The following is a 26,516-nucleotide window of genomic DNA, read 5'->3' on the forward strand; positions in this document are numbered from 1 at the left end:
TTCCATAATTTTTTGAGAGAATTCAAAGTTCCGTCCCCCAGACTCTGAATTAGCAGGGAGTAATACACTGATGCCTCATGACCCTTCCCAAAAGCGGGGCGGGGGGTTGCGTGCCACTCCCAAAAACAGTGCAGAGTAGGTGGTGCAGCTGTAAATACTTATAAAACTGAGATCTAGGAATGCCAAAATGTTGAACCAAATTTTCAAAAGGTCTCAATACTCCACTCTCATATAGGTCACCAATTGTATTAACCCCCCTCACAATCCAATCTGACCAACAGAAAGGGGACTTAATACATAGTTTAGGGTTCAGCCATATGCTTGAGGCTACGTTTAAATAAATATCAGAATTAAACACTCTGGTCACTTTTGTCCATATCGAGTGAAAATGCAATATAACGGGGTGCGACTTAACCTCTCCGGCTAGTTTAATCGAAAGGCTTTGCAGTGGCGAGATAGGGGCAAGAACTTCCTTTTCAATACAAAACCAGGGAGGGGCTCTCTCAGGTGGAAGTGACCAATGAGCCAAATTTCTAAGACTGAATGCATAATAATAAAACAAAATCTTGGGTAGGCCTAACCTACCTTTGTAAATCAGCCTATGTAACTTACTGAAATTTAACCTGGGACGCTTACCATTCCAAATGAAGGACTTCACTATGCTATCAGATTGCTTGAAATAAGAGAGGGGGACATCTACAGGGAGAGACTGTAGCAGGTAGTTGAATTCTGGAATACAATTCATTTTAATAACATTAACCTTCCCAATCATCGATATGTGTAATGAAGCCCACCTGTCCACATCATTCGAAAACCTTTTTATTAAGGGATCAAAATTAACTCTGAATAAATCAGACAAATTTGCTGGGAATAAAATTCCCAAATACTTAATTCCCTGTTTGGGCCACTAGAAGGCACCCGGCTGGAAGGCCGTTACTGGACAGTACGCTGTCAAAGCCAAAGCTTTGGATTTAGACCAATTGACTTTGTTCGGATTTAGACCAATTGTCTCGTTCTCTCCATCAGGAGACAACGAGACAATTGGTCTAAATCTCTAACCCAGTTGTAACCTCTTATCTGCTTTTTTTCCCACTCCCTAAAAAAAGGGGGATTAACCGACTGGGCCCACCAGGTCTAGTCAGGGGGGTGTCCCTCCCAAAGGGAAGACACAGCGGAGACCACACCCCGCCCAAGGGTGGGGGGTTAAGTGGAAATACGTGGTCTTGCCGAGCTATGTTGGAAGTATGCCATGTGGGGGAGTCCCAAGGTAGGTCCTGCCCTACGGGGGAGGAGTTACTACAAGCATGGTGACTGGGGCAGAGGGGCCTCTGCCCAAGGAAGATGCAGTTTGCCAACAGGGAAACGAATTAGCGGAAGGTGTTACCTACAGGAAACCACCACATGCGGAGCACTTACCCCAGTACAGGGCTTAGTTAGCACGTATATTGAGCTGGCAGCGAGTCTCTCCGCAAACTCGTCTGCCACAGGGCTCGGAGGAAATCAACCAGGGAACACAGTTTGTGAACACTACTGGGAGTTAACAGCGTACGTCTTCAGCTCAGGGGAGGTGAAAGGCGCTATGTGCAAGCGATACACCCGGCCAGCTCTCCCGGACTTACCTGCTTGTGTGTGCCACTACACGGGACAAAACTGGTTCCACCTGGAGATTGTAGAACCTTGCAAAGGTGTGGGGTGATGCCCAGCCCGCAGCTCTGCAAATGTCTGTTAGAGAGGTGCCACTGGTCAAGGCCCAGGATGCCGCTACACCCCTGGTAGAATGGGCTCGTAGCCCTACCGGGGGCGGCACGTCCTGGGCGTGATATGCCATAGTTATGGCGTCAATGAGCCAGTGGGCGATCCTCTGCTTGGAGACAGTGCTTCCTTTCTGCCGTCCACCAAAGCAGACAAAGAGCTTTTCAGAGACTCTAGAGCTCTGCGTATGATCCAAATAGATGCGTAAAGCACGCACCGGACACAGCAACGTCAGGGCTGGGTCTGCCTCCTCCTGGGGCAGCGCTTGCAGGTTCACCACCTGGTCCCTAAAAGGGGTGGTGGGAACCTTGGGCACATAGCCCGGTCGGGGTCTCAGGATCACGTGAGAGTAGCCCGGACCGAACTCCAGGCACATTTCGCTGACAGAGAACGCTTGCAGTTCTCCTACCCTCTTGATGGAAGTGAGCGCAGTCAGGAGGGCAGTCTTCAAAGAGAGTGCCTTAAGCTCAGCTGACTGCAAGGGCTCAAAGGGGGCTCTCTGTAGACCCTGAAGAACTACAGAGAGGTCCCATGAGGAAACGAGGTGTGGTCTGAAGGGATTCAGCCTCCTGGCACCTCTCAGGAACCTGATGATCAGGTCGTGCTTCCCTAAGGACTTACCGTCCACTGTGTCATGGTGTGCTGCTATAGCGGCTGCATACACCTTCAAGGTGGAAGGGGACAGCTGCCCTTCCAACTTCTGCAGAATGGAAAGCACCAATCCGACTGTGCATCTCTGGGGGTCTTTGTGTCGGGAAGAACACCACTTAGCGAACAGACGCCACTTAAAGGCATACAGGCACCTCGTAGAGTGGGCCCGAGCCTGAGTGATCATGTCTACCACCGTGGGTGGTATACCGCTTAAGTCTTCCGTGTCCCGTCCAGGGGCCAGACATGGAGATTCCAGAGGTCTGGTCACGAGTGCCAGATGGTGCCCCGTCCCTGAAAAGAAGGTCCTTCCTCAAGGGAATTTGCCGGGGGGGTTCTGTCGCGAGGAACACGAGGTCCGAGAATCACGTCTGGGTGGGCCAGAAGGGAGCTACCAGGACGACCTGCTCCTCGTCCTCCCTGACCTTGCACAGGGTCTGTGCAAGTAGGCTCACTGGGAGAAATGCATATTTGCGAAGTCCAGGGGACCAGCTGTGTGCCAGCGCATCTATACCGAGAGGTGCCTCGGTCAGGGCGTACCAGAACGGGCAGTGGGAGGATTCTTGGGAGGCGAACAGGTCTACCTATGCCTGTCCGAATCGACTCCAGGTCAGCTGGCCACCTGAGGGTGGAGTCTCCACTCTCCCCTGAGGGTAACCTGCCATGACAGCGTGTCCGCTGCAGTGTTGAGGTTGCCCGGGATGTGAGTGGCTTGCAGCGACTTGAGGTGCTGCTGACTCCAGAGGAGGAGACGGCAGGCGAGTTGTGACATACAACGGGAATGCAGACTGCCTTGATGGTTGACATATTCTACCGTTGCCGTGTTGTCTGTCCGAACTAATACGTGCTTGCCCTGGATCAATGGCCGGAACCTCCGCAGAGTGAGCAGAATTGCCAGCAACTTGAGGCAGTTGATGTGCCAACACAGCCGCGGGCATGTCCATAAGCCGGCGGCTGTCCAGCCCATTTTGGAGGTGTCTGTCGTAACCATGACGCCTGGAGACCTGCTCTAGGGGAACGCCTGCCCATAGAAACGTGAGGTCGGTCCAAGGGCTGAAGAGCCGGTGACAGATCAGCGTGATGGCCACGTGATGTGTCCCGCGGCGCCATGCCCATCTCGGGACTCGAGTCTGAAGCCAGTGCTGAAGCGGTCTCATATGCATCAACCTGAGCAGATTGACCACCGCTGAGGATGCCATATGCCCCAGGAGCCTCTGAATGTGTTTCAGTGGAACCGCTGTTTTCTCTTTGAATGCCTTCAAACAGGTCAGCACCGACTGTGCACGCTCGTTCGTGAGGCGTGCCGTGTCAATGAGACTGAGTCCAACTCCAAACCGAGAAAAGAGATGCTCTGAGCTGGGAGGAGCTTGCTCTTTTCCCAGTTGACCCGAAGCCCTAGTCGGCTGAGGTGTGAGAGCACCAGGTCCCTGTGTGCACACAACATATCCCGAGAGTGAGCTAGGATTAGCCAAGATAGTTGAGAGATATTTGAGAATGCGAATGCCCACTTCCCTTAACAGGCATGAGCTGCCTCTGCGACCTTCGTGAAGACACGAGGGGACAAGGACAGACCGAAAGGGAGGACCTTGTACTGATACGCCCGACCCTCGAATGCAAACCGCAGGAAGGGTCTGTGTTGAGGTAGAATCGAGATGTAGAAGTACGCGTCCTTCAGGTCTACCACCACGAACCAATCTTGATGCTGGACGCTCGCTAGAGTGCGTCTTTATGTCAGCATCTTAAACGTGAGTCTGTGTAAAGCCCGGTTCAGCACTTGCAGGTCCAAGATTGGCCTCAACCCACCACCTTATTTCAATACAATGAAGTAGGGGCAGCAAGGAACCGTGCCTTGTCGGCCTCTCCCATCTCGACCAGGTTGAGCCAAAGGTGGCACTCCTGGACCACCAAGGTGAACATCGCCTGCCCGAGAGACCGTGCCGTGACCTTCGTCGCCCGGAGAGTGAGGTCGGTCGCCGAGCACAGCTCCTGCATCAATCCCGGGGTGGAACTACCCTCGTGCAGTTCCTTTAGCGCCTTGGCTTGCAGGGCGGAGGCGGCTTGTCCAGCAGCACCGTAGGCTTTGGCCGTCAGGGACGACGTAAACCTACAGGCCTTGGATGGGAGCTTTGGGTGGTGGTGGCACTCTGCTGGCACAGGTGCACATCGAGCGCCTTATCCACCAGGGGGATTGCCGAATAGCCCTTGGCCGCCCCACCATCAAGGGTAGTGAGGGTGGGGAAGCTGAAAGAGCGGGACCGGGCAGTAAAAGGTGCCTCCCACGACCTTGTCAGCTCTTCATGCACTTCCGGGAAGAAAGAAACGGGGGTGGGGCGTGGCTGTGAGTGGCGCCGCGAGCCCAGGAACCAATCATCGAGCCGCGAGGGTTCAGGGGAGAGCGGAGGGTTCCACTCTAGCCCGACGCTCGCAGCTGCCCAGGAAAGCATGTTGTCATCTCCGCGTCATCCTGTGACTGGGCGACCGCACCCAAAGGGAGGAGCCCAGCTGAGGATTCCACGTCCGACTGGACGAGCCTGCTCTCCGATGCTGCGCTTGAGAGCTCATCACCTTCGCAGGCTCCGAATAAGAGGTCGAACTCGCTGTGAGACGAGCCGGCGGACTCATCCGGAAGCCCAATCGGGGCAGACAAGCGTGCTGGGGAATGGGAGGTCCGTGGGGGGATACCCGGCTGAGGTGGTCCCACTGGGGTCCCCAAATCACCCCCAGTGCTAGCCACGCTGGCCTCATACCCATGGGTAGAAGGACCGAGGTGGGGAGCCTCTGGGGTGGCTTGCTTTCTTACGAAGACAAGCCGTGACTGCATCGTTACCATGGACATGTTCTCGCAATGAGTACATGACCCATCCACGAACGCTGTCTCCGTGTGAGCAGCGCCCAGACACGAAAGACAGTGATAGTGGCCATCAGAGGGCGAGAGATAACGAGCGCAACCAGGAATAACACACAAACGGAAAGGCATCTTTAAAAAGACATGTCTTTAAAAAGATGTTCCGTGTGTGCCGCTCTTTTAGAGAAATATACTCTTTTAGAGAAATATACTCTTTTATTTCTGCTGAAGCGTTTTATTCTCTGTCCTCCTCATGCTCAGGAATTCCAACAATTCGAACGTTATTCCTGCGGCTTCTATTCTCAAAATCTTCAAGCTTTTCAAGGAGATGTTCCAAATCAACTTTGGTCGCAGGCGGATTAGCAGTTAATTCCCTCTCCGAAGATTCCAGACAATCGATTCGTCTCTCAACATCAGTCACTCTTGTAACTAACTCAGAGAATTTTATTTCCATCGCCGTAATCGATCAACCTATTACAGCGAGATCCTCCAAGTCAGCAAGAACCTTCGTCAACATCACCAACATGTTGGACAACTGACACTGGATCACCTCTCCCGCCGCGCCATCCAAATCGAGTCCCCGGTCTGTAGGCCTGTTGGGGCTTTCATCCTGAACACTTAAGTGTCTTTTAACGTCTCTAGAGCCCGAGGATTTTGACTTCTTTGCCATGTTTTGCCTCAAAGAGCAAATGTGTAACTGGGTGTATCAAATTTCACAAGATTATAACATGAAAATAATAAAAAATTTAGCAAAGTGCGCAGAGCTCGTCACTCACACGTCTGCTTCTTGCATGGCGTCACGTGACCTCCACAAATTGACCATTTTAATGATACCTTTATAGAGCTTGTTTGTCATTTTTGGAGCTTAACAGCCTCTAGTTGATGTATGAAAAAGAGCAGAATGAACAATCTTCGAAACATCTCCTTTTGTGTTCCACTGAAGAAAGTCATACAGGTTAGGAACGACATGAGAGTGAATGCATTTTTAAATAGGCACATGAAGGTGTGTAGCACAGCAAACACACTGAAGTCGACCCTATGATGAGCTTAACAGTGTTTTGCAGACAGAGACTACAAGACATTATTCCTCTTACTTGCCAAAAAACAAACACTTAAGCTCAGGTTTCAAACTATTGAGATCATCTCTAACAGTCCAACTAGCACACAAGAGGTACCTTTTACCCTCGAGTTTAAACACTGTTACTCCTAATCTTAAACATAGTGTGTCCTATTAGCCAATTGATAAAAACAAATCAGCCAATCATAAATATATCAGTGCAAATTCACACGGGATGGTCTTGTGGTTTTCATTCGGGTTTGAAACCCTGTTTAGTAAAAAGGAAAGACTGAGGCTATTTGATTTAGAGCAGTTCCTCTCTGTTGGCTGTTTTTCAAAGATTTATATGGCTGTCCGGTCAGGTAAGAAAATAGCAGTAACACACTACACATGTGACCTGTGTGAGTTCAAATTATTCAAACTTGTCTGAGCGATGGTGGATATTTTAACGTTTGGTGGCTGTTAAGTCAGTACAATGATCAACCATCTTTTTTGAATAAAGTTAAACTTTTCTCAACTTTTCATAATACTCAACACTCCCACATCCTGTTGCCAGTATTCACTATTGCTTGTGTGACTGGAAATCGGCAGCTCATTGAAAATCAATGCGATCATTGCTGCATTGCTGCAGTTGATCACTGGCAGTGTGAACACCGCTTTACAATAAAGGACCCAAGTCATATCTAGAGACCACAATGTCATCGAGACTTGGTGGTGGACTCTTTTGACTTGGGCCAATAAACAACCCACTTGTAAACACCTAGTAACACCCTAGCAACCACCCAGAATTCCCCAGCAACCACATAGCAATACATTATAGCCACAGTAAAGCTCTGGTGTGCTTTTCAGGTGAACACCCTAACATCACCATGGTGAGTTTTGCACAGACAAGCAACACTTACATTTTCTTCAGAAAACCAAAAAATGTAGTTTATAATAGTGTTTAAATTGTATCTGTTATGAAAGACAACACAGATTCAGAATTGACCTTATTTACTTTCTGTCTGTAATGCATGTTCCTGGTCTTACTGTGAGCAGTTTCTTCATACTTTATCAAAATGTAATAATTTGCGTCATGTACAGTATACCCCTTGTTTTTCAAGCCCTCCCATCCAACCACCTGTAATATAGAGTCACTTTTCACAATTCAATCACTTCCCAATGGATAAAATAAAGTCCCACTATACATTTCTTCTCATTGAATAGCCTCCTTTCACTCATAAATACGGCAGATTGTGGAAGTAAAATGAGTTGTGAATGCCATTTTATGATGACTTTGTGAAATAATCAAGTTTAGTCTTAATTGTTACAGTTAGTAGTTGTTCGAGAGATCAGAGAGAACAGAACAGCTTTCTCTCTTTGTAAATCTTTCTATTTTTCTCACACAGACACATTGGGAAACATGATGACTGAACATGCCAGACAGTTGGTCATATGAATCAACCAGATTTGATTACATCTCTGGCTTTAGTGTGCTCTTTCAATTTCAGCTACAATACCTTCCTCTAAAATCCCCCCCCCCCCCACACACACACACACATATAGTGAAAACATGGCAGTGTTTCTCTCATAATGTGGCAGGTTTGATTGGGATAGGGGGAGTTATAACAGCAGCAATTGATACACTTTAATCGGATTCCCTGTGGCATTTGGATTGACAGTAAAAGAGAGTCATGCACGGGCCCGGGGTCTGTTGTGTGGAAATGTCAGTATCCAGTTCATCATTGAACCTCTCTTTACCCTTTACTGCCCGAGTATATACCAGCCCAAAACCCTAATACTGATCATTCCTGTGTGCAATATACAAATATATTTGTTTCTATGTGATGAGAGGAGAAGAGATGAGAGGAGAGAAGATGATAGGAGAGGTGACAATGAGAGAGGAGACAAAACAAGAGGACATGATTGAAAAGGAGAGGAGACAAGATGAGACGAGACAAGAGGAGATAATTAGAGAGGAGACGACAGGAAACGAGACAGCTGGAGAGGAGATGGGATTAGAGGAGACAACATGAGAGGAGATGATAAGAGAGGAGGTGAGAGGAGATAAGAGGAGAAGAGATGCGAGGAGGTGAGAGGAAATTAGGTAAGAGAGGAAAAAATTAGACAAGAGGAAATTACTGATGAGGAGAGGAGAGGAGAAGAAATTAGAGGAGACGACAGGTGAGGAGACAAGACAAACTGAGAGGAGATGAGATGAGGGGAGATGATTGAAAAGGAGAGGACATAAGACGAGAGGAGACCATTGGAGAGGAGACGAGAGGAGATGAGACGAGAAGATGAGAGGAGACCAGATGAAAAGAAATGAGAGGAGGAGACGATAGGAGAGGAGATGAGACAAACTGAGAGGAGGTGAAATGAGGGGAGACAATTGAAGAAGAGAAGACACAAAAGGAGATGAGACAAGAGGATAAAAAACAAGAGGAGCCCATTGGAGAGGAGATGAGAGGAGACGAGACGAGACAAGAGGAGATAATAAGAGAGGAGATGAGAGAAGAAAAGAGGAGACGAGAGAAGAAAAGAGGAGACGAGATGAGATGATAAGAGAGAAGACAAGATGAGATGATAAGAGAGGAGACAAGATGAGATGAGAGAAGACAACAGGAGTGGAGACATAGAGAGAGGAGGTGATTAAAAAGGAGACAAGACAAGAGGAGATGATATGAGAGCAGAAGACTGGAGAAGAGACGTGACATGAGAAGAGGAGACAAGTGGAAAGAAGACAAGATGAGTGGAGAGGAGACAATTGAAGAGGAGAGGATACAAGAGGAGATGAGAGGAGATGGAAGGAGAAGAGACGAGAGGAGAAAAAAGAAGATGAGACAAGAGGAGAAATGACAAGAGGAGACAAGATTATTCAAAAGAGGAGAAGATGACGAGACAAAATGTGAGGAGAGGAGATAAGAAGAGAGGAGATGATAGGAGAGAAGATGAGAGAAGTTGAGATGAGACGAGTGGACAAGGGATGCGATGATAGGAGAGGAGACGGGAGGAGACAAGAGGAGAGAAGACAAGAGGACACGAGAAGAGAAAAGATGATTGGAGAGGAGATGAGACAAGATGAGATGAGAGTAGCTGATTGTTGAAAAAAAAGACAAGACAAGAGAAGATGAGAAGAGAAAAGACAATCGGAGAGGAGACGAGACAAGATGAGAGGAGATGAGATGAGATCAGATGAGAGGAGATGAGACAATAGGACAGGAGGCAAGAGGAGATGAGATGAGATGAGAGAAGACAAGATGAGAGGAAAGGAAAAGACACAAGGTGAGATAAGAGGAGACGAGAAGGTAGGAGAGTCCAGAGGATAATTTTATTGCTCAGAGGTGGCTCTTTTATAGCACAGGAGAAATAAAAATACACAAATAATTCAATTGTTTACATAGAGGATAGCGCTATAAAATTCATGTGGACAGATAATATGATCCTGCCAGTTTGAGTTCATATTGACATCTCTGACTATTGATTACAGACTTAAGTATCGTGCTGCTTGAGCACAGTTTGAGACATTGTTGAGACCTCAGAAATTCTAGAGTAGACACTTGTAAGATTACTAAGGTCATTACTGACAACCAGAAGACTTCATTTGAATTTCATTGTGTTTTATTTTATTTTATTATACAGTACTTGTGTACTGCATTTGCACCATTATTTTACTTAATTTATTTTGCACTGCTTTGACAATACAAATGTACAGCTGTTGCCATGCCAATAATGCACACTAAACTAAAATGGAATTGAGTGAGAGGGAGTGAGAGTGAGAGATGTTGGGTCACTGTGTGCCAAGAGGGTCTGTCCCTTAAGAACTCTGCAGGAATTTGAAGAATGCTGGATAAGGAGAGAGAGATGTTACAGTCCTGAGAGAGAAAGAAACCAGGATGGGAAGCTACAAAAGGGAGAGGCTTTAAAACACAGAGAAAAAATAGATGGAGCTAAAGGAAAAGAGATGTAGAGCAAGGAAAAGAGAGGGTGTGGATTGAAAAAGGAGAGTTTTGAGGAGAAGGATCAAGTGTGCATTGTGTGTGTGTGTGTGTGTGTGTGTGTGTGTGTGTGTGTGTGTGTGTGTGTGTGTGTGTGTGTTTCTCTGTGTGTGATGGGAATAGGGATTATTAGGGAGGAGTATTTCAGGGTGCGGTGTGCAGCGGCGTTATACTTCAGATAATGTGACTCATACATGACTAAAGCAAGTTAAAGCAAACACAGAACTACAACATATTGTGTCTGGCAGTTTACTTTGGCTTCTATGCTGAGACCGGCCCACGGTCGCTAATTAAAAATCCCATGTCAAGAGTTTAAAAATGAACAAAAGCCTTGTGGGAGGTGCAGTATTCCGGGAATCTTGGAGGGGGTCCAATTTCTTTGAATTTTGGAATTTTTAGTCACTGATTTTGTCATGTGTAACTTTGTCTGCGTTTTTGTTTTTGTTTAGTTGCACTGAAACCTGCAAACCTTGCAAAAAAAAAAAAAAAAAAAAAAAAAAAAGCTTTGCAGAGGAGAAGTGGTAAATGTTAAACTTAGAGCTGGGGAATCTGTTTATTCACTGTGACTGAAACAGTGATTCACATGCCACTTGCATAACGTGCCACATGATGTGATTTTATGACTGATCTGTGGTGTGCATTTTACACAAATGCAGATCTTTATTAAGGCTTCAGATAACTTCAGATATAGTATGCTAGTAAGTTGCTTTCATTTTGTGGAAAAGAGCAGCTTGAACATCTCCTTTTGTCTTCCATGGCAGAAAATTATACGCATTTGGAACGGCAAGTTTTGTGTGTTTGTGTGTGTGTGTGTGAATTATCAATTAAATGTTCCTGTGGCTCTGTCTGCTTGGCTGTAAAACCGTTTCTTTAAATATCCAGGAGTGGTTTTAATTCACACCCTTTCACACCCTTGTCCCTAAATTTACCTTCTCATAACTCACCAGTTGCAGATCCCTTTTGTAATTCTGTAAGACAATATACTGCACATGTTTGTGAGATTTATAAAGAATCATTTCTTATGTATAATGTTTGTAATTTCTTTTTAAGATTAAATATAACATTGAACTCTGTTGCTGGGTTAATAATTAAACAGGCTAAAACAGTTTCCGGCTACAAGTTAAACTGAGTAAATTCTTGAGGTAATGATGCTCAAACAAGCTGGTCATTGAACTGGCTTACTGGTATACTGGAAATGTGGGCAAATGCTCTCAATTTTTTGTTAACAATAATGCATAATGCATTTAGAAAAAATTGCAAAGGATGATGTGTGAAGAGCGAAAGAGGTGTTTCCACACTCTTTCCAGTGTTTTTGGGTGTGTAGGTTCGTGTGGGCAGCTCAAAGCGAAACGGTGCGGCACTGAGAGTTCAGTTACTGCTGCTGGTGCTGGTGGAAACCGTTTCAGACCCCCTGCACAACGGCATCATGTTTTATCAGATTACAGCACGGAAAAAAATAAAAACACGGGGGATGAGGCCAGGGGCTCTTCAAGAAAAACACACTTACATTAAAAACAGTCCAATTTTAAAATAAAATAAAATACAACACAATAAAAAATAAAATAAAATAAAATATAAAGTACTTCCTCGCATGCACATGAATTTGTTAGACTTCTGTATATCCTTGTTAAACCATTACCTTCCCTTAAATATTCACATGAGATGTGTTTGAATGTCTTTACCATTTTGTAACCTTTATTAATTTTTTGGTTTGTTTACCTTTTTTAACTTAAATTTATTTAATATATAATTGTTACAGTTTACCTCAAAGAAACATTACAACTTTAGAAACCGCCTTGGCCCATAGATTTCTATTGTAATTGTGTCACTGTAAACACAATATTTGTTCTTTTTTACAAAGCGAGAGACCAGTATGAATAAGTTCTGAGAGCTACAGTGGTGAAGATAATGACTTAGTGAATGACTTGTTCAGACTGAACACGTTTTTGCACACACACACACACACACACACACACACACACACACACACACACACACACACAAAAGCGTAAATCTTAAAAATAAGCAAAAATCTATATATTTTTTAATCATTTCAGTCAACAAAAATAACATACTTCATGTGCAAAATTATTGCAAATAGTAACAGACCAAGTATTAACTAAAATGTTCAAATATTTTGTAATGTGTGCAGAAAACATTTAGTCATAATTATTTCAACTTGTATCAAACGTATGATATATGAGCATAAAGAACATGAGAAAATGGTCTGGAAAACCTTAGCTCCTTAAAAGCATATAAGTAGCTCATGGAGCAGTATAGCACGTTTTTACTGAAACAGCATATTTACAATGCAAGTTAAGCATTTTGACTACTGCGTTTTGTTCACCTGTTCATTCGCTTCATTGTCTGTGCAGGTATATGTAAATTTTAGGATGACATTTATGTTGAAGATATAGTTGAATAATGTCACATCTTTAGGATGTGTTTGACAAACTATGAGAGAATTATTCAAATCAATTCTTTCTAGATTTTTCTAAAAAAAAAAAAATACAAAGAAAAATAATTGTAAGTGCATTGTTAATATCTGTTATTCTCATTATATTTTCATCAACAATATGTTGTAATTGAAATCGTTTGAATATCGTTATGATGCGTGTGGTCTTATATATTGAAGAAACCAAAAAACCCTTCTACAACTAACTTTTTCACCAGTAATCTCACTGACAACATTAACACTTCAGAAGACTTGTTATATAATGCATCAGTCAAATGGACTGTAATTTGATAGTGCTTTTATGCCGATTACCACAGAAAATAATTTTTAATTTGTCCCTCAGTCCCTTATTGATCCTTTTACTAGAGCTGCAGTTATACTGAACATTCCTTTAACTGCCAGACAAAATGAAAAAAGTGAGCTGAATGTCTTAAAATGAGTTTTCAGGAGAGTAGTATAGAAATATTACACCATTCCTTGGGCGACAGAAGTTTCTAAAATCCCTAAAATCTTCTCAGATTTACAGAAAGCTTTTTTGACAGAGATAAATATAGCATCCTCTAAGTTAGAAAGAGTGACTCAAAAAGTCTTAAGGGCTGGAATTCAGGGAAATGACAGTGTGTATCAAATAATGTGCGGTAACCTGATTTACAGCAAAATAAGTCGACAAATCATCAGAATAAGAAAACACTTTAAAAGACAGGTATAATTCACTTGTTGCTCTAATAAAACTGGCCAAATAACAGCAAGTTTGATGGAAAAATGTACCGCAGTAAATGTATTCATATGGCTTTATGAGGTGCAGACTTTCCTGAGTGGAAACTATTAGTGAGATTTCAGTTTTAGTGAAATATGGACAGTGAAAAAGAGCTCAAACTGACACTGGGTATTTCCCAGTAAGCCCTGAGGTGGACGTGCTGTACTGCCACTGACAACATTTGACATCATCCGACAGCGCGCCCACATTTCTCAACAACAACGATCCTGAAAAGGTGGGCGGAAGAGGTGGAAAGAAGGACTAAAAATAAACTCGAGCTCTGTCTCTACTCTTTCTCGCTCTTTTTTTTTTGCAGTGTCTCTCACTAGCGCTCAGTTGTTCCTTTCAGTGGCTGCGCTGTGAACTCGTTCCTGTCATATTTCACTTCTGAACTCTGTCACACAGAGGAAAAACACCTATTAGATGCTGTATTGAAAGACAGAGCTTGAAATATGCGGTCCAGCCGAGCCATGACTAAAAGGTCACAACATATGGTTCAAACTGGCCCGTTTAATCTGAAATCCAGATCAAAATTCAGGAATTATTCAGTGATGGTATTCTACAGAACGATCATGCTGAAAAATCATTTCAAATGTGAACCTTTAATTTTTTAGTGTAGTGCTCTAAGTTTGCAGACTGTAAGCACATTCAGTGAGTATATGTGAAACCTCTTAAAACCTTTTCAAAAAATGTTAGAAAAGTATGACAGTCGAGTAAGAAAATTAAAATACTTTTATGATGTCTATGTGCATGCATGAGGACGCAGATGAAATAGACCTGTATAAAGGAAAACAGAAAGACCAGCATGGTAAAAAGGTCTAGATAGTGACACAATGGAATCCTCGATGCTTTAGACGTCGGTTTCAGTAGATGTATTGTGCGAGACAACGATGCGGTGATGATGCGCTGCAGTAGGGATGAAGACCCTCAAACTGAAATGTATGCGTAATGTATGAGAGCTACTGTCATGGTTTGAGTCAAACGCAAGAACGCCATGGAAACTTTCACAGTCAGCTTTCCAACATAGAGAAAATAGGACAGTTAAAGGAAATGAGTTAAATCTGAAAAGAACAGGTAAAATTGGACAGGTCAGCAGTAAAGTGTGAGAAAGATAAAACGAGTTAAGGTGAAGCCTTACCTAACCCGACTGGTATACTCACATTTTAAAACTGAACCCAACCCAAACCCAAAATCTCTCTCTCTCTCTCTCTCTCTCTCTCTCTCTCTCTCTCTCTCTCTCTCTCTCACACGCGTGAGCTCACTTGCTCTTAGCGAGGAGATTTCAACACATGAATTCTCACAGCTCTAAAAGACGAAGGATTGCACACTGTAAAAACTATACAGAAAAAGAATTTACTTTTAATTAATCACAAACACAATCAGTAACACTTTACATAAATGTTCCCTTTGTTACCGGTCTTCATTATTGACCAATAACTCATTTACAAATGCATTATAAATCCCTTATATGCAATTATAACAACATGAATTAAAAGGGTAACTGTCATGGAATACTTGCCAAACAGTGAGCCATTTGACCTCACATGTTATAAATGCTTAATAACACTTATTCAACATTAGTAATCTCTGAAAATGTTAATGTAAAGTGGACAAATATGAAGCATTTATTAATGAGTTGCCGACATTAGAAACCTGTGTAAATAAATGTAATTATGGTTTAATGGTCATCAGGCGTTTTTATATGATATATGCTGTGAATATTTACTTGCCCTTTTTATTCATGTTGTTATAAATGCATATCAATGATTTATAATGAATTTGTAAATTATTTATTACTTATTAACCTGTTAAACCGTAAACCCCTTTATAAACCTTGAATAAAGGCAACATTAATGTAAAGTGTTACCACCCAATCGAATGCAAAAACAAAACAAAACAAAACAAAGCAAAACAAAACAAAACAAAACAAAACAAAACCTGTTTGGTAGGGAAAACTCATCACAATGCTCTCATAACCTCATTATTTTGGTGTGAAGTAGTTGATAAACATCTGATCTGGAAACCAAAAGGTTATAAGTTCAAGCCCTGCAAGTGATACTCTGTAAATTATTGTGACCAGTGACCTGATTTGGGGGCTGGACCATCTGTTTGTTCAAACAATGGAAGATGGGAAATGTTTGGAAAAACAATCATCATTTTGAAATTCTGTTTGGTGATCCTAGTGGTGCAGAAATTACACACTTTAGCTCTAACAATAAAAAAATCATACACATTCTGGCTTGAAAGTTGGTAAAATATGATTTTTAGTGATTTTCACAGCATGTTTGGCTGGAAACATAAATTCAGTGTGGTAAGCCAGGAGTTCCGTCTATGGGTGTAACCGTGGTGTCCTGGCCAAATTCCCCCCATGGGCCCTTATCAATCATGGCCTCCTAATAATCCCCATCCATTAATTGGCTATATCTCTCTATTCTCTCCTCTCCACTGATAGTGAGTGTACTGGCATACTATAGCTGCCGTCGCATCATCCAGGTGGATGCTGCACACTGGTGGTGGTTGAGGAGAGTCACCTGTTCACTGTGTAATGCACTTTGAGTGTAGTGTCAGAAAAGCGCTATATAAATGTAAAATTCATTCATTCATTGAGAATATTTTAACAAATGGCCATTATTCTCATTTTTTTTTTTTTTTTTTTTTTTTTTTCTGAAATGTCTGAACAAATTTGAATGTTTGGACTGCCATCAGCAGGTTTTCCCCTTTTTAAGCATACAGTATAGTGTTTAGTGACTGATAAGGAAGCAAAAAATAAAAACATCCCCTAATTGAGGAAAAGATAGAGAGTTGACATTGAAGTTAAAGGAATATTCTGGGTTCAGTACAAGTTAAGCTCAATCGATAGCATTTGAGGCATAATGTTGATTACCACAAAAAAATTATTTTTGACTTACAATCACTTACAATTACAATGGAAGTGAATAGGGCCAGTTTTTGAACGTTAAAATACTCAGTTTAAAAGTACGAGTTTTAAAAGAAGAATTAATGTTAGTGCTTTTATAAAATTGTAAGCTTCACATTTCTGTGTTTAAACCCTCCAAAAATTGTCCCCATTCACTTCCAATGTAAGTGCCTCACTGTAACCTTAATTTTTGCTTTTTTTAAAGAAAAGGAGGGACGAGTCGAAATAAATTTTTTGTGGTAATCAACATTATGCCTCAAATGCTGTCCATTGAGCTTAACTTGTATTGAACCCAGAATATTCCTTTAACTTCAATGTCAACTTTCTGTCTTTTGGTCCTTTAAGTATGTTTGTGACAAATTAAACCAAGATAATTGCTCCCATGATCTAGGTACAGTAATAAATCTCACTTTGAAGGATTTGTTTATTTATTTATTTATTTATTTATTTATACCAGTATTCACAGGTTGTTGTTTAATGGCTTAGGAGATTTAAAAGAAAAGTTCACCCAAAAATAAAAATTATGTCATCAGTTACTCACCTTCATGTTTCAATATGTCATGTCCTCACATTTTTTCATATAGTTAAAGTGAATAGTGACTGAGGCTGTCAGTCCCTAACAGTATGCCTAACATCTCCTTTTTGTGTTCTAAAGGAGTTTTGAATGACATGAGCATGAGTAAATTTATTACAATATAATAAAAGATAACAGCGCTATTGGACTACAAAAGGCCATCAGAACAGGATAAAAAGAATACCCCAATACAATTTAGCATTCACTTCATGGGTACTACTAGAAGTAAAATACATTAAATGGACAGTTCACCCAAAAATGAAAATTCTCTCATTATTTACTCACCCTCATGCCATCTCAGATGTGTTTGACTTTCTTTCTTCTGCAAAACACAAATGAAGATTTTTAGAAGAACATTTTAGCTCTTTATGTCCATACAATGCAACTGAATGGTAACCAAAAATATGAAACTCTAAAAAGCACATAAAGGCAGCATAAAAGTAATTCATATGTCTTCTGAAGTGATATGATAGGTGTGGGTGAAAAACAGATCAATATTAAGTCCCTATTTACTATAAATCTCCACTTTTGCCGTCACTTCTTTTGTGTTTAGCAATTTGCTTTCTTTGTGTATATCACCACCTAGTGGGCAGGGATGAGAATTTAAGTAAAAAAGGACTTAAACTTTGATCTGTTTCTCACCCAAACCTATCATATTCATATCGCTTCTGAAGATATGGATTAAGCCACTGGAGTCTTATGGATTAATTTTATGATGCATTTATGTGCTTTTTAGAGCTTCAAAGTTCTGGCCATCATTCACTTGCATTTAATGGACCTACAGAGCTGAAATATTCTTCTAAAAACCTTTATGTTTTAGCAGAAGAAAGAAAGTCATACACATCTGGGATGGCATGAGGGTGATTAAATGATGAGAGAATTTTCATTTTTGGGTGAACTATTCCTTTCAAAGATTGACAGGAAGAGAGACAAACAAATAATAATCAACAGGAAACTGATTATAGGCAAATTACCACATGTCCGAATGGTATTTCATGTAATCTTTCTATTACATGTAAAAATTCCCAACCTCATAACACTAGCAAGAGGCTTTTCCATCAGACTTATTTATGGACATTTCCTATTTATTTAATACACTGCAGTCCCTAGTGGAGGGCAACAAACACATGACCACATCTGAAAAGAACGTTTGCTACGACTCTGTAAACAAACCACTCATGTGGATAATGCCAAAATTGTTGAGAACAAAAATAGTTTTCTCATATCCTGCTCAGTATGGAGCTACTCTCTGCTGCCATGTACGGAAGACATATTTCCACGTCTAAAGCAATATTTCAGAGCAGCTTGTATAAGTGATCACAGCTGATGAATTCCAAGCGCTCTCTGTGGCACCCACTGAAACCCTTTCCTTTCTTTTATCAAACCATTTGCATCAACAGTTGGTGTTGTAAAAGAAAATAATATCAAAGCACAACTTCTACACCTAAGCATTAAAGCTGAAGTATAAGTATATACTTCAGAGACAACTATCAGTAAGACATTCATTGGTTAATTTTCTCGGAAACTGTAAGCGCTGTGGTGCTAACTGTGGTGCTTCGAAAATTGCTTTGTTTTGATTGACCCGCTTCAACCTGCCCCAGCAAAATTTCTCAACCATGAGTTAGGGGACTATCTCTTTGTTTGACCAATGGCAGACGGGGGGCGTATTCAGAAAACTTTTTTTTATTTTTATTTTTTTAAGTTATTTTTTCTGTTTAAGTTTATTTTTGTATTTCGATTTGGTGGCGCTAGTGGTGCAGAAATTATATACATCAGCTTTAAACTTTGTAGCACCATTTATGCTATATGAATGAAACCACAAATCATGTGGCTTGTTGAAAAGAGGCAGGGGCGGACTGGGACTAAAAAGTGGCCCTGGACTTTCTGGCCCAGACCGGCCCATCAAACCTGGCCCGCAACACACCACACCATAACACACTGGCTCATTGATTTCATTTTCCAGCACAATTTCAAATGTTTGTGTTTGTGCAGGACACTGATAACAATGCTTAAAATTTCATGTCAATTACTCACATAACTGTGTAAATGTAAAAAAAAAAAAAAAAAAAAAAAAAAAAAAAAAATGAAAATAAAATTGGCCAGAATACGTATGTACATATATATATATATATATATATATATACAAATATAAACATATGTAAAAAAAAATTAAATAAACATACCTCTTAAAGTGTAGAATTTTGCAGATATTTTGTAGATTAATTGCTCATATTTTCTCTCTGTGAGTTTGTTGCATCTTTATATCTGCAGTGTTTTAATTCCTTCCCCAGATTATTCTTGAGAAAAAGTGAAAAGCCCTGTGCTTTGACAAGCGCTGTTTCTGATATCCTTCAAACAAAGTAAGCCTCAAAGACTCAAATAGCCACAAAGTAATATTTTTCATTACTTATTTTCTGCATTTTTATCAGGCGTGAGCATTATTCAGCATGTTGCACTTCAGTTCCCTGTGGAATGAATCAATTATGCAAGTGACTATGTACTGCTCATAGCTTTACAGTTTGCAGATTTTATATATGCTGCTGTTATTGTATTAGTTGTAACTTGCAGTTATTTGTCATTTTGTGATTATTCAGAGCTCAACTTATACTTAATATGTTGTCTTTGGTTGTCACCATTATTGTGATTTGTATGTCAAATAATGAGGTACACAGTTAATGTGCAGATACGGATATATGTTACAATGTGTAAGTAATTTCAAAATAAAAGCCATTATGTTGGCTATACCTTACAGAGTTTTTTGAATAGTCACTCTGTAATAGGGGCTGTGCGGGCTTGATGGAGCCCAGGGCGGCCACCTATATCGCCTGTAGGATGGGCTAGTGCTTTCGCAGCAACGGGCTGGCCCAAATTACCCAGCGGCCCACCAGAAAATGCCAGGGGCTCACGACTGCCAGTCCACCCCTGAAAAGTGGTGTGCTATTACTTTTCTAAGGGTTGAGACTTACAGTTTTGCCTGGTGGACAACAAAACAGGCAAAAAATAAAAACAATTAAAAAATAGATTTGAATTGAAGAAAGGACCCAAGTCAAATCTGGTGACGAAAATGTTATAGAGATTTAAGGGTAGGCTCTTTTGACGTGAACAGTACTGTAAGAAACCACCTAGCATCCCCCAGAACACCCTATCAACCACATAGCAACACATTAACAATCACTCAGAAAACCTTAGCAACTGCATAGCAATGCCCTAGCAACCAGCGTAACATTGTAGCCTTCTGTTTTACACAGGTGAACACCGCTCACATTTTCTTTAGAAAAGGTACAAATCTAGTTGTTTAAATCCTGCAGACAGGCTCTTCTCGGCTGTTGGCGCTGATCGTACAGACATGTGGCTTGTCTGGGAATGGAAGAGTTTAGAGATCAATCTTTGTCTGAAAGGATGTGCAGTCTGGTGACCTTTCACCCCTCTTGACCCCAGGACTTCATGTGAGCTGACCTTTGGGAGAACATGTTGGTGAGTGGGGGTCGGAGATCAGGTTTCCTGTGACCCATTTCCAGGGCTCATTATATTAATTAGTGGTGCTTGCTAAAGCAAACATCACTATTACTATTGCTCACAATTAGGATTAGGGTCAATAAAATGGACAGAAACAATTACTTTTATCCAGTTGTCTAATTCCAATTGTCATAGACACTTGGCGTTGGGCTATTTTTTTTTTTTTTTTACTTGGGCCAGTAAGCAACCACCCTAACAATCACCTTGGAATGCTCTAAAACCACCCAGAACACAATAGAAACAAAATAACAACGCACTAACAACTACCCAAAACACCCTAGCAACCACCCAGAACACCTTAGCAACCACATAACACCCTCACAACCACCTACAACACACTAGTGTGGCAGCAGGTTTTGTATGGGCAAGCACCTCCCACACTTTCTTCAGAAAATGTAAAAATCTAGTTGAATGATCTGAATGATTCTGAGTTGAAAACTAGATGGCCTAAAATAACAATTACGGGTTGCAAACTCCCCTACAACCTTTCAGGTTCTCGGATCAGGGTATCCCAGGTTTCCGCCTGAATAAATGTAACTGGAATGCCCTCTAAGAGGGGGAAACAGAAAAAATGGTAGGGCTCTTTTTATCTTGGTGACAAGTAGAAAGCCCTTCAACTTGATCCCTAAAATTATAACTGTAATAACTAGCTCATTTTCATAGCAAGTAACCTTATTCCAATATGTAAAGCAGTGTTGTTGTTTTTTTTTTTCATGGCCTGGTGTCATGAAAACATTTTTCCAAAATGATATTACATGGTTCATTATGTATCTTGGCAGTGCCAAGGTAAAATATCCACTATGTGGCTCTAAAAGTTAGAGTTGAATGCTTTATTGAGTTTTAAATCAACAAAACCGACCTCCCTACCCTAAACCTTCAACCTAATCCTAACCGATAGTGTCAGAGAAGCAAATGTGAGATAAAAAAAGCAATTGCTGTAGCAACCATTTCACCAGCAAACTACAGCAATATGTACAACGAGCCGATTAAAAATAATTTTGCATAAATGTCAGACTGATCTCACAGTGAAATCGGACATAGTAGGTTGACATTTCTTTAGATCAAATCAGTCTGTGCTTTTGGAAATACAAAACACTGCCCCCAGTGGCCATAGCGGTAAGTGTTGTCGGGTGAATGGGCATGCCTGAATCCCCAAACCCAACCCAACCCAACCCCCAAACCTAAACCTAAACATCAGTGGAGTAAACATTTTATGTCAGAGGGAAAAATGCATCCTCTGTATTGTGCTCGTCGCTGATTATGCAAACGTGATTACTTCCTGGATTCAGTGCAGGATCTGAACCTGGGTCTCCATGCTGCTTCCAGTCACACATAAGGTAAACACACTGGAGCCGATGCTAAATATGTCTGACAGGAGATGGTGCTTGTCAGTAAGTCAGCATAATGTGGCCGACAGTAGGGTACCAGAACTCTGGGAAACAACATGCCGACTTACCGTGTGATCATGTTGAAAATGTAGGTATAGTAATGATATTCTATGAGAACAAGTAGGTTTGTCAGTTGGTGGGTCAAGTTCTGATAGGATCATGGACAGCAGGAAAAAACAATGCAAAATGCAAATAATAAAATGCAACTAACTATAAAAAATAAATTATGAACCAGACTACGAGAACTACAGGTTCACTTGCAATGAAAATACACATGGTTTGTGTCAACCACAATGTGTTTTGTGCCGTGAATTATTGGCTGCTGAGAGCATAAAACTATTGAAATGTAACATTTAGAAACCAAACACTCTATACAGACAACATAAGAAATAAAAATAAAGTTTTCCTATTCAGCCTATAGTCATGTTAATAATTTAGCATATTGTTGAGCTCATGCAATTCATGGTAATGTTAAAAAATATCAATGTTTGATTTTAAGAATGTTTTTGTGTTCTTTTATAAGATTTTGTGAGAAAATGTAGTACTCTGTTGGGTCGCCACTTGATACACAGATGTAAAATCTGTCCTGAAGCTAAACCAGGTGAGAACCACTGCTCTAAATCAAAGGTAAATGAACATTTGATTCCTGAATAAAAAGAGATATCAGTTGGCAGCCCACAGAGACTGGCAGTGCATTGTAAAGGCTGACAACAGCTGGATGATCTGAGGGCTGCCCTGAACTGTACAGTGATATTCCCAGTGGATGAGAGGATGGACCAGGACAAGCCAGTGGCCGAACAGAGAGTAACACTTCCTGTACAGGACAGGAAGGGCTACCGCTACACTGTCTTATCGCTAATAGCACAGGCGTTCCTGAGAGACACAGCAGAGGCGTACAGCAGAGAGCAGATAATCAGAGGAAGAGGGTTTTAAATTCTGTGTTTCAGTGAATACCCCTGGAAAACTGGAATCTCTGGTCCTTTGAGAGAGACGTTAAAGGAATAGTTCGGCCCCAAAATGAAAATTCTGTCATTAATTACTCACCCTTATGTCGTTCCAAACCTGTATGCCGTCACGCTACGTACATGTTACAAAATCACAAAAAGAGAATTTTGAAGAATCCTCACCTCATTTTTCAGTTACCACAGGCTGTGAAGCTCCACAAAGGATGAAAAAAAAAATCACCATAAAAATAGTCAATATTACTTGTGCGCTATATTCCAAGTCTTCTGAAGCCATTTGATCCGCTATCTGTTATTCTCTGACAACTGTCCACTCTACTGCAGTTCTCAAATGAAATATGGTGCCTATGACGCGGGTTGGACATCAATAACTAAACATAATTACATCAAACGCCATAGATGCCATTTTCTGTTTAAATGTTGTCTGTTCCTCATACAAAACTACTGCATAGCATCAGAAGACTTGCAATATAGCACACAAGTTGTATGGACAAATTTATTTCACTGTTTTTGTCCTTTTTGGAGTTTGACAGCCGTAGTATCAGTGAATTGTCGACGTTTGGCAAATATCTATGTGAAGATGCTTCAAAAGTCTCCTTTCGTGTTCCACAGAATAAAATACCAGCATATGGATTTGGAACGACATGAAGGTAATTCAATAATGTCAGAATGGTGATTTTTAAGTGAACTATCCCACTAAGCTTGAACACACTAGAAAAAGGCTGGACAACAAACAATCTGAAATCTGAGTTTCATATTAATTAAATCACTAGCAGGTTTCTCCTAATAGTGTCAAGTTTCCATCACTGTCTTCATTGACAACTTCAGCAGAAACTGGCTGCATCCACAACCAAAGCTTCCCCCCTTAAAGTTCAAAACTAAAGACTTCAACATATAACATGTGTTTACTTCCTTATTTTGATGTTAAAAAGGCATACCACATTGACAAAAGCAAGCAGCCATGAGATTTTGGCGAAACAGACGTCTACATCGGTCTGTGGGACTAATGCATCACAAGGCCGCCTGCAAGGCCACTTCCTCATGGATGTGAGAAGAGGGCATTTCCTCTCAAATTTCCATCATTAGCCTGCCATTATACCCACAATAACATGAAATCCCTCAGCAGACTCTCAGTGAGTCCATCTTTCAGTTTAATTGAAGAAACTTCTTGTTACTTTTTAATCATAGGGAAATCGAAAGTTAAATCCCTTATGATTAAATTTCAAATATGAGTTCACTTATTACACGCTTCCCTTTAAAAATAAAGTTTCCGATTAGAACAAACAGGGTTCTACAGAACTTTTTTATTTTATGTATTTGAAAAAACATTTATGTAATGGTGCTTTAAAGACTCCAGAAACCAATTTGCTGATCTGAAGGACCTATTTTGTAACATTAAGAACTTTTTTACTCGTTAAAGAACCATACTCAGCGGCCCAAAAATGTTTGGACTCTTAAGGCAGTCTTCAAAAAATTATTGCATAATTGCATTAGATAAAATATAAAAAAGTAGCATCTCCAAGCAAAAGGTATTGGACACTTTCTTAAAACTAACTTCACTTTTATGAGCCATTTGTTGCGATGACTTTTAACCAACTGGTGTCAAGGTGATTTTAGTGGATGTATGAAGCAGAATAACCACAGCTGAAGTACATCATATTAACTATGGACAAGTTCCACTCATGTCTGACAACAAGAAAGTGTCCAAACAAAATTTATTCTTATTTGTGAACATCATAGAACTGATTTAGAAGTTAAAACCTAACAAACTTGTTTTTATGGAATGTTTTGCTTGAAAATTGTTCTTGTTCTATGACACTTGGCTTGATAATTAGTTGGCCCAACAGCTCTTGATAAGAAGCAGGTTCTTTGCTGAATGTAAGGCGCTCCAAAGAACCATCGAAGAACCTTTCTTTTTAAGTGTTTACATGGCAGTGGATATTCAATCATTCCTCCCACGCAGAATTATACAAACCATCCATTCCATCAATCTCTTTCCTCTTTCCACTTCTCAAACCCAAAAGATTGCAAACACCATACCGTACAAGCCATTTAAACCCACCAAGAATTCCCCAATCCCCTTTCTAACATCTACAAACATCTCTTGTTTTCCCTTTCCTGAGTATAAGACTGTTATTTGTCCTAGACTGACACAGATGCACATATGTCTGACTCACTTCAACTCTGGGTGGGTCTGTTTCCAATTTTCTCACCCCTCCACCCATAAAAAGAACAGTTACCTCCAAAAACAACAAAACAAGTGAAGAAAATGGCTCGCCGACCGCTAAAACTTCCCCTCCTTTCAAAACACACACACATATTGAGGCAGCTAACAAAAGCCACTCTCCTTACGATTTCTAAACTGTTATCAGTGCTTTCCTTCCCCTCTGCACAAGAGCGTGGGAGCACGGAGGAGAAAACCTGCACCCGCAGACAACAGGAGGAAGCCAGTAATCTGAGTCGAGGTGCTCCAAACGATTCAAGGGAGAGGAGGAAGAGAGACAGCTGAGAAACCCTGAGAGGAACAGCAGTCTGGCTTTTCACAGGACCGAGATGTCTCAAAATTAAATTAAAACAAGTACACCCTTCAGAAAAAGCTGTGGTGACCTGAAGCAGGCTCATCACTGAAGAGTCCTGATGATGTCAAATGAGATGAAAACTGGAAAATGTGACTGAATAGATTCGATAAACATCTTAATACAGACTCTTACCAGCAAGTTGAGTGTACATCCAGTGTGTAGGGCTTTACAGTGCCTCTGTGTCCATAACCAAGGACCAGTCGCTAAAGGAGTCTCTCGGTTTCACTGTGTCCAACCAGCGCAGCAGTCGGTGTCCACAACAAAATACGTACAGTAAAGTGAATGATCAAACACGTGCAACAGCCTCTTCCTCTGTTCAATTAGAGAGTGCTTATAGATACCGGCAAGAAGTCTTTGGAGGAACAACTTGTTTTAGGATTCCCCAAATGTCTGAAGCTGCAAGCAGAGGAAGAGAAGGAGAGGAAAGAGAGAGTGTGTGTTTGGTGCTGAATGGAGGGCTGGGGGGTTAGGGGAGGTGGGTGGGAGGGACGCGCTCTAAGGAGGCTGGGGCATACGCCAGACAATAGAAGGAAACTGAACATCAGCCGCTAAATAGCAACAGTCAAATTATTAGAAAGTACAACCAATTACAACAACAAGCAATGGCATTAAAGGAATTTCAGTTGTTTTTTGCAAATTTTGCATACTTTTGATCGTTATATTTTTAACTAGGGCTTTCAATTGATTAACATTTTTAATAAATTAATTCCAGGATTTGAAGATTAATTTATCCAGTTAATCTCAATTAATCGCATATCAATTTTTACTGAAAAAGTCCCCCCAGATAAAGATAATTTTGTACATAATAACTATAAATAAAATATAAAAAAATGTAATTAGCATTAAAATACAATCCATCATATACTGTACATACTGTATATTGTAGCAACAGATGAGTAAAGCATTTAGACAACACAAAAAGTGGCTTTAAAGTCAAAATATTGTTTGTTTTATTTCCATATCATTGAAAATAATCCTATTATTGGCCTACTTCTGTCTGCGCTATTTTTAATTATTGGTTTATCTGTATGTACTCACGGATTAGACAGATGCTGGAGCATCTCATTTTGGTTGTGTCACACCTCTAAT

At 41.1% G+C, this 26,516-nt stretch overlaps 1 protein-coding gene across 2 annotated transcripts in view; it reads right to left on the reverse strand.

The window, feature by feature from the left end:
- hdac7a (histone deacetylase 7a) overlaps positions 1 to 25,842 on the reverse strand; it is a 116,958-nt gene extending 91,116 nt beyond the window's left edge. For both annotated transcript variants that reach the window (XM_051659766.1, XM_051659765.1), the window contains exon 1: positions 25,560 to 25,842. In XM_051659766.1, coding sequence (XP_051515726.1) covers positions 25,560 to 25,578 — 19 coding nt within the window. In that variant the 5' untranslated portion in view covers positions 25,579 to 25,842. The remainder of the gene's footprint in view (positions 1 to 25,559) is intronic.
- Positions 25,843 to 26,516: the final 674 nt, after the last annotated feature.

Source organism: Myxocyprinus asiaticus, chromosome 28, assembly GCF_019703515.2.
Source record: "Myxocyprinus asiaticus isolate MX2 ecotype Aquarium Trade chromosome 28, UBuf_Myxa_2, whole genome shotgun sequence".
NCBI classification, from domain to species: domain Eukaryota; kingdom Metazoa; phylum Chordata; class Actinopteri; order Cypriniformes; family Catostomidae; genus Myxocyprinus; species Myxocyprinus asiaticus.